The 9,661-nt window shown below is 39.3% G+C and overlaps 1 protein-coding gene across 1 annotated transcript in view; it reads left to right on the forward strand.

Moving 5' to 3' along the window:
* pcp4b (Purkinje cell protein 4b) overlaps window positions 1-9,041 on the forward strand; it is a 37,435-nt gene extending 28,394 nt beyond the window's left edge. The window contains exons 2-3 of the mRNA XM_032510014.1: window positions 1,515-1,566; window positions 8,330-9,041. Of these exons, the coding sequence (XP_032365905.1) occupies window positions 1,515-1,566; window positions 8,330-8,460 (183 nt within the window). The 3' untranslated portion in view covers window positions 8,461-9,041. The remainder of the gene's footprint in view (window positions 1-1,514; window positions 1,567-8,329) is intronic.
* Window positions 9,042-9,661: the final 620 nt, after the last annotated feature.

The following is a 9,661-nucleotide window of genomic DNA, read 5'->3' on the forward strand; positions in this document are numbered from 1 at the left end:
CCCCCCCCCCCCCCGCTTTAAAATGACCACGCATTGTTTTTGAATAAAACCCTTTATATATGCAGAATGTACGGATATTATATTCATGTGTAATATCTTTAGTAATATAATATTGATGCCACTGGGTAGATTATTTCATAATTTTTATTTTTTTATAAATAAAAGGGTGACTAAAATGCCTAAGGATTTATTACAAGGACTTTTATCTTACCGTGGAAATCTTCATCTTGATGAATTGCAATCCCTAAATCCAAGCTGTAAATTAATCAGGGTAGTTACATGATTTAAGGATCCCTGTTTATTTCCTTCACTCAGAAAAATGGGCACAACATAAATGCAGTGGGAACTAGTTAATTTCCTGAGTTTAATTTTATTATTTTTAAACATGTCAGTTAAACGTGTTAACGCAAACCCATTTTAACGGCATCAATTTTTTTATTGCAAAATTAATGTTCTTTTTGGCCAAGCAAACTTTGTAGTTTTTTTTTTTTATTTTATTTTTTTATCAATAACATTTAGTGTAATGTTAGAAAAACTACAACACCACACCGACTCTAGCTAGATCAGAAACAAAACAGGCATGCCGCACACTTGTTTGGGCTTGCGAGCCGGCCAAAGACTAGTAACGTTACGTTTTGAGTGGATGGCGTGCGCGAGACGTCAAAATGGACGGCAATAAGATTCTGAATGGAAAGTTTACTTTCTAAAAGTTGCCAAATGTTCCATTGACAAGACCAAAGTGATCTGTATGTTTTGTCGAGAACTGAGCCATCATCGCAGCACGTCCAGTCTGAAATACCACATGATGGCCAAGCACACAGCTGATGCCAATTCTCCCCCCCCCCTTGTCAAAGTATATTTTTCATCCTTTTATTGATGGACAGTGTTACATTGTGAGAGATTATTTTCTGCTCCAAGTGAGAATGTAATGTGTGAAATTAAACACTACAGTAGGCTATATGCAAATGTTGTTAAAATGAGGAAAAAAAAAAGGGGACAAAAGAAATCGAGGGACATTTAGAATAGATAAAAATGTGTGATTACTTACCAGTTAACTATGACATTAATGCAATTAATCACGATTAAATATTTTAATCGTTTGACAGCACTAATATTTTTCTGACCTCTGTTGTGTCACAGGGCCAAACTGTAGTAAACAGCAATTGGCATTGTTTCACTACTGTATACCGTGTATTGTATTTAGGCCTTTTTACTGTTGGAAGGCCCACAGCCTGCAGGGTCTCCGTTTCCTGGCTTATATGGTCAGGAAAAGGGGACCCCACTGGCTGGCAGTTTACCCCCCAGCAGATGTCACAACAATCACGAGGACAAGGCTTGATCAGTAAAGGGCACAGAGCAGTGGTGCGTATTCAGTTCATATGGATACGATTGCAGGATTGTGGGAAATTGTCTATTGTTTTTCTGATGGTGGGTTTTAATTTGAAGAAAGTGTACTGTAAAATGAAATGTTCATGATATTCACTTTTTTCTTTTTTGTTGTTTTTGCAATGCAGAGACAAGGATCTGGAGCAGCTGCTGGCAACAACAAGACATCTGGAGCAGAAGGTACAACATTTTTAATAATAGGACTTTTTTTTAATTTGTAAGGCGAAGAATAATGTGTTATAAACTTTGACCGTTCAAAATAAAACTATTGAACAACTTGCAGTATGTTAGGGGAGACGGAAAGAGAGACAGAATGATTGAAGCAAAGACAAGTTAGTAGGCCACAGTATACAGTACATGTGGGCCCATGTACAAAAGATTAGCTATAAAAAGGGCATGATTTACAGTAACAGGGTTTGAAGGACAGCTGCCAGCAGAGCGCGCACGCACACACACACACACACACACACACACACACACACACACACACACACACACACACACACACACACACACACACTTTAATTAGTTACTTTGTTATTTTTTCTCAGTTAACTTCATTTCTGTCATACGTAATTAATTCAACCCTAAACTGTGCCATTCATTCTGAGCTTGTACATGATTGTTCATCAGTAATGACTGTAGTGACTAATCACTGTTCAAAACAAAAATGTAGAACAATGCAATTTAGGACTTTAGCATGCTTCATGCCTTATAGCAAATCAACTTTGCTAATGGTTTAGTGTTTCATAGGGGGTTATATATTGTACCACTTTACAGTTTTCCTGTAAATCTCTTGACAATCTCGTGAGGATCACGGTTAGCTGTAACGTCCAGACTCAGCTGGGTAAAATGATATGGACCCCAGGAGCCAAAACTGAGATGTCCATAATCTCCTGTAAATCCAACTCTCTGATGATTGCCTACCTGAGCAGAGATAGACTGCCTGTATCAGTTCTGTCCTGGGGGAAATAAAGATCAGCTCCACGCACCAAGTGCCTTACAAATCATGTTTATTGTTGAGCTTTCTGTCATTAAAACTATCATAGCGAAGCAAATAGACTTCAACGAGAAAACTAATATCTTCCCTGCCTTCACCTCCTCTAAATCATGGCAGTGATTTGGTGTTTCCCCTGACTCAGCACCACCTCACAGTTAGAGAATGAAGTAAGGAGAATGAGCTATTTTGATTTCATAAAATAGTGTGCTGTGTGCTTTATTCAATACATATATACATAATTTATTAATGGAAAGAGGAAACCTAGTTAGTGTTGTAGTCCCAGCATTAAATTGGTCTTCCAAAAACACACAGAATTTTGCATAAAAGGTCTTGATAGTCTAAATATCTGTTCTTATCTGACATAAAAATACAGATGTAATGATAAATGCAATGAATGAAACTGTTATACAGACTGCATAACTTCCGAAATTATTATATTCGCCCTTTAGCCTGTAGATCCTCAGGGGACCAGTGTTACCAATGCAGCTTTAGAAACTTCACAGTTTCTCAATCTAAAGAGGTCAAATAAGAAACTGTTGACCCTCCTGTTGCCACAAATGTAATGAAGAAAGGAATAAGTTATTGCTTTACAAAAGAGTTAATGCAATCTCTAAAAATCTCATTTCATTTATTTATTTATTTTTAAACAGTTCATTTAAGACAGTAACAAATAATCCTCTGTTTATGCAGCCAGTAACCTGCCTGGAAAGCAGGTTGAAAAAATGCCACATTATTTGGGATTGAAGGAATTTGAAAAGCAGGTTCACACAACCACTGACCTTGTCTGAAAAATAAATAAATCTCCCTATTAAAAAGCTTACAGCAACATTATTCACCGACACCAATTTATGGGATCTATATTATCTCAAGCAGTTGGCTCAGTTGAAACACCATGTTGCAAGAGACTAATTCTTCACTGCCTGTAGGATTTAGGTCCACCTTTTTATTCACTTAATAAAAAGAGTGAAGTACACAGTACACACACACACACACACACACACACACACACACACACACACATACACACAAACACACAAACTCCTTTGTTGTCTGACCTTGACAATTAATTTGATGCCTGGAAGAACTGCTTTCCCAGCGAGTCTGACGAGTGCCTGCTCTCAATGTAGAGAGAGATTGGGGGAGAGAATGGAAGGTAGGAAGCAGTGTAAAGCTATTGACTCTCACCCACTCTGCATACCACCAGCACAGTCTAAAGAGACAACCTCTCACAGGCTCAAGGACAGCCACACAGAGATGTATTCATAGTCACTGGAATGCATTGAGCACAGGGTATAAGTACATGCAACTGTAATGCACCTCAGATATGCAGCAGTGTCTGTTTACCTGATAACGGCACTAACAGGGAAGCTGGAGGATGGAAGTGTTTATTGTAAAGATAACGGCTCATGATTAAATGTTTCATCAAGTGGATACAATTGAATCAAACTTGTTCGTGCTGCATCGTGCGGTTTACTTCCAGACACAAAATACAAACTGTATACATTCAGAGTCCGGGGATGTTCAATGTTGTTGAGGTTTATTCTTTATTTTAAAAAGTTGGCGTATTCACTGTTGTGGTCATTTTTTCCTTTTTTCCTAGCACTGTTAAGCTACCGTCAATCGGAACTGAATGCAAGGATATAATGTTTCACATTAAATGTTTTCCAGCAACTCAAATGGTGTATCATCTTTCCCATTCCATGGAGACTTTAAATTAGAAAAATATGAAGAAAGTGTCAATTTTATTGACAGCACTTTAAAAGATCTCAAAAAAAGAGTAGAGTCAAAGCAACTGCGAATGTTAATGAAATGAACAGTGAATGAATGAATGAATGAATGAATGAATGAAACCCCCATTTGCATTAAAAACTCATAGCAGCAAATTGGCGAGTTCGGAATGACTTTGTTGTGATAATGGACAAAGTGCTGTAAAAATGTACATTAGGCTACGTTAAAGCTATCAAAGCACCCGTAATTTTACCTTTCTTTAACGTTTTCCCCCTGCCCTTAGTTAGTGACATGACATTTTTTTGTTTATGTTGTTTTAGGTTATTTGAGACCAAAATAAAAATACTCAAATGCACACTGCACTTAATGTACTTGAGTTTGAGTACTTTGTTACTTTCCACCACCTCCATTCAAACACAGACTCAAGTCAAGACTAAAAAGTCATCTTCTGTGACATTGGTTGGAGTCCAGAGGTGTATGTGTGTTTGCTCCATTTGTTCACTGACCTTATGAGACCAAGCACAACACAGACTGTCCCTGTCAGTGCAACAGCTGGGGACGCATGGGCTTATTAAATCTTATTATACTCTACAAACTAGCACTCGTAATCCTTTGGTACGATGCTATCATGCAGTCTGTGAAAAAATCATCAGCTTGCACACAGATGGAAAAATCTCCATTTCTTTATGTACATATTATGCTTGCAGAGTATTGTTAAAGAACAATGTGGAAACTGTACTGCCAACAGCACCCCCCCCCCCCCCCCCCCCACCCCCGCCCCCCCCCCCCCCCCCCCCCCAGTTCAAACAGGCACAGGCGTAATTTCAAATTAGCTCACCTTAGAGATCAAAGTCATCCTTTTATAATTAGCTTGCAACAAGCTCTCAAAAGTGAAGATGACCCATTTTCTACACACTTTTTAATTAGCTTTACTGTACTCAATTATAGCCATGATGAATTTGTCTTATTCTGTCAGATATTGTTAGTACATGCACACCGTTTCAGAAGCATTCAATGCTAGAAAGAGCTGGAACCACACATTTCCTCTGGATTTCTTTTGAACATCCCACATTTTTGTTTCCAAATGTGTGACCACATCCAAGTACACACAGATGCTTCCTCGCCAAAGCAAAAGAAAAGTTGACACATGGTGAAAAACTGAGCACGCAGTAGCAATTAATACATAACCAGCCCACAATGTATACGTGTATTGATTGCTTTGGTCTCTTTGCTGCCCCTGTGGTTTTTTCAGGCTGAGGGGTACATGATAATTTCCTTTTAGGACGACACACACACACACACACACACACACACACACACACACACACACACACACACACACACACACACACACACACACACACACACACACACACACACACACACACACACACAACACACACACACAAACACACAAACACACACACACACACACACACACACACACACACACACACACACACACAGTGTAGTCCTATGACTTTGCACACTTTTCTCCAAGCCCTCTCCTATTTTGTTCCATCTCTGTACAGTACTGATGTTGAGCCGTAAAGCTCCGGGTGCCCACAATTGGTAACAATAAGTTTGTCCTCCATTTCAGATTCTCTCTATCGCTACCTGTGGAACTTAGCACTGCCCAGAACAGTTGTGATTGGTAAAGAAGTTGAAGAATAGATAGAGAGTGTAGCCAGATTATACTGCAGCGCTGATACAGCTTGTAAAAATATGTCTGGCAATGCAAGACTAGGACAATCTCAATGCCATTTCAACTCGTGGACACATCTTTGCATTGACTTTGTATGTAATTGCACCGCGCAAAAAGATGGCTTTGCTTTGATCTGAACACACCTTATGAGAAACACAGCAAATGTGCAGCAAGGGACATTTTAGTGACAAATATACAAACATCACGCATCACTGCAGCATCTTAAAGCTTAACTCTTGCCAAAATGCAACCTAGTGTCTTTTTGTGAATGTATCCAAACTTTTGTTTAAACGCCTAATTAGGATGGAATTGCCACTTTTAAGATTTACCGTATTCTTGTTTTCGGTCAAATGACCTTTTGAATGGGAGAGCTAGGGGCACTACTATGATAGCATCAAAGTCACTATTTTTAAAACACTAATACACAACATGAGATGTTGCTCAAAGTATCACCAGAGGCGCTACACATTAAGGAAAGCATTGAGAATATTGTTTGTGTACAGAGTTTACAAAAAAGAAAGGTTTTAACAATTCACTGTAGCTGTTGGTTTTTTACGTAGTTGTTCAAAACCTCTCTTTTTAGTAAACTCTGTGTACACAAACAATTGTCATTGTGTTCATGTGTAGAGCCCCTGGTGATACTTTGAGCAAAGGCTCATGTTGTGTCGAGCTTTCTAACGGTTTTAAAAATAGCAATTCTGATGGGATCATATTAGTGACCCTAGCACTCCCACTCGACTGAAAAACAATAATACAGTAAATCTTAAAAGTTGCACTTCTGTCCTAATTATGCTTTTAAACAAAAGTTTGCCTCAGGTACATTCACAAAAAGGACCTAGGTGTCATTCTGGCGAGAGTTACGCTTTAAGCCTAAACAGATGTCCACATACTGTTCAGAACACTTTAATACAGAGCCTGTTTCCTTTTCCGCAATCTGTCTCTCCTGTCTCAAGGTCTAAAAGTCCTTCTTTAATGCCTCTCGTCCTCCGCTTCCACAAATCCCTCTCATGGCTCAACTGGTTTTAAGCAGTGAAATCAATAAGACGTCCCAGCATTCACTGGTCTTCAGAGAAGATTTAAAAATATATTTTGAAACACAGCCAACCAAGGATAGCCTTATGCAACATGCAGGAAAGTCATGTCTGAAGAAAGTAAACCCATTTAGCCCCAACCCTAGAAGCATGTAGGCTTCTTTCTGAGCAGGTGCCACACACCAACACCATAAACAAATACATTTTACTTTCTCGCTGAAAAACAGTCACGATGCTCCAGACTGCCACTCTGACAGCAGATATAACACTCCCATTAGGGGAAGACAGGGACACTGAAACTGCTGCCAGAGGAAATAGGTTTGTAATCCATGCTGTGTGTGTGTGTGTGTGTGTGTATCTAGAGGAAGAGAGAAATCCTTGAACTGAATGATCCATCATTGTCACATTCAGCCACCGCCTCCTGTCTTGTAAAAACTGATGAAGATCTGCCCTCAGGACTCAAAGCCTTTTGGGTAGATAATGACATGGTCTTTTTAGATGAATAATTTCACTGAAATATTTAACTGGACTTGATTAGGTTTTGTGGTTATAAAAACATGTACAGCACATACCTTTCTGTATCACTACCTGCTATGAATGGTCAGAAATGTCTCAAGACTACAATAAATGAAACTTCTTTCATTACTTTCTTGAGCTGCAGGTTTTCTGTTGTCAAAACAATATTTCTTCCAGCACTTGAAGACGGCACCGGATCAAATCTTGCATACGTGCCTTCACTCTCCACGGAGACAAAAAAATTATTAAAATAAAACAAAATAAAAAGTCACCAGCTTGTTTTTCAAAGATTATGAGCATGTCTGGTGTTGACATGGCGGAGGGTACAGCTCAATAGCTAATGCTGCTGGGAAAAAAGCAGCAGGCATTAGAGCATTGGAAAATTCAACATCAATTAATGGAGGATTCAAAGCCCGTCTTGACACAGCAGTTAGTGTTTCCACCTTGAACAGCAAGAGAGAGGTACTCAAGCTCGGTCTCAAGGGAACCCACGGATTAGCTGCAGTCAATACATCTCACTCTCTCTCTTTCTGCAGGAGCATTGCAAGGCAAATAAATGGAAGAGCCCCCATGCTGAGCTTTGCAGAGAAACAATTAAGAGAGAGGAAAATAAAAAAGGTTAAAACAGATGTGATGCAAGTAGCTTTTGGCCACTTTCATTATTTTAAAGTAGCCCTTAGATGAAGAAAGGTTGCCCTGCACCCTGCATTAGAGCTAACAAACCATGTTCAATCGATTCCTTACACTTTGCTGTTCTGTTTTTTGGTTTTGTACAGGCACCCTTTGGAGACACCCTCCAAAGTCTTTATTTAGTATCACTCTTACTAGGGCCAAATGTATCTCAGTTCAGCATTTACACAAATCCTAAAGATCGACAGGCCTGCCGTGCATTGTTACGGTTGCCAAGTGACTCAGCCAACTCTTTGTACACTGCTGCGACACATCCTTTCCTTCTCTTTACAGATGCTTCCAAGACGGACGTCCCAGAAGACTTTGACATTGACATGGAAAACCCGGAGACCGAGAAGGCGGCTGTCGCCATCCAGTCCCAGTTTAGGAAGTTCCAGAAGAAGAAGCGTGTTGAGAAGTCCTAGTGAGCACCACGTTGCTCTGCCACTGTGTGTAGAGAAGGCAGCTGGAAGCGACGGCACAGTGACGATGGTGTGACATTTGCATGTAAACAAATTCATACCTGTTGGAACTCCAGGGGTTGTGATGGGGTTGGGGGGAGAGAATGCAATAGCCTGTTTATCATATGACATGTTTGTGATTTCTTAATTATTATAATTACTATAATTTATCATTTGACTGTTGTATCAATTAATTAGTAACCAAAAGAGTTAAAAAGAAAATCTGGTTTCTGTCCTGTTCCATGTATGATGACGTCTAGCTGGTGTTTGTGTTAGAAATGTTTTTGTACTTATCCCAGCCTCATTAGTCATACCTGCAACATTGTTTTCTGTATTGCTAAGGACTACGTTTCCCAAAAACACCTGTATGTGTGTGATTAGAAGGAGCAAAAGCTAATGTTAGAGTGAAGGGTTTAGGAAACTTAGCCTAAAGCTTTCCATCATGAACAGAACATTTCACCCAGAGGCATTTTTCTTACCTGCATGGTACTATCAAGGTGTGTATCAGTGTACATTGAATAAATAAAGATTATGTGTGGAACATGTGTACAGTATATGTAAATACCCAAATTTGACACATATAAACATCTTCAGAATGAGCTCGGCTGAATATATTCCCTCTCAGCTTGATGACCTGACAATGATGTCGTCCAAACGGCACAACCCTACCCTGGACCTCACTAACTATTGGGTAGGTTGCAATTACATTTTGGACAGAAACTCATGGTCCCCAGGATAAATCTGTCTGACCATGGTGATCCCCTGACTTTTCATGTACTGCAGCATTACCCGCAGATCCAAATTGATAAACATCTAACTATTGCAAAGACATTCATGAACCCCAGGCGAATCCTAATTATATTAGGGATGTTTGTATGTTTGTAACCTTTCCTCTTGCGCCTCCATAAGGTTGACATTAGTGATTTTGAGTGAAATGTCTTGACAGCTTTGGGATGGATTACCATGAACTTTGGTTCATTCATGTTTCCCACAAGGGAATTGAAATAACTTTTCTCAACGCTTAACTCCTCTTCGTAGTACCATCCTCAGATTTCAGAATTTAAATTAGTACAATACATTGGTGTTTCTTGTCTTATATCCTATTTATTTTGTGGTAGATACCAAGGTTTTTAATAATGCCCCATCCCCCAAATAAATGTATAAA

This window comes from Etheostoma spectabile, chromosome 3 (assembly GCF_008692095.1).
Source record: "Etheostoma spectabile isolate EspeVRDwgs_2016 chromosome 3, UIUC_Espe_1.0, whole genome shotgun sequence".
Classification (NCBI taxonomy): domain Eukaryota; kingdom Metazoa; phylum Chordata; class Actinopteri; order Perciformes; family Percidae; genus Etheostoma; species Etheostoma spectabile.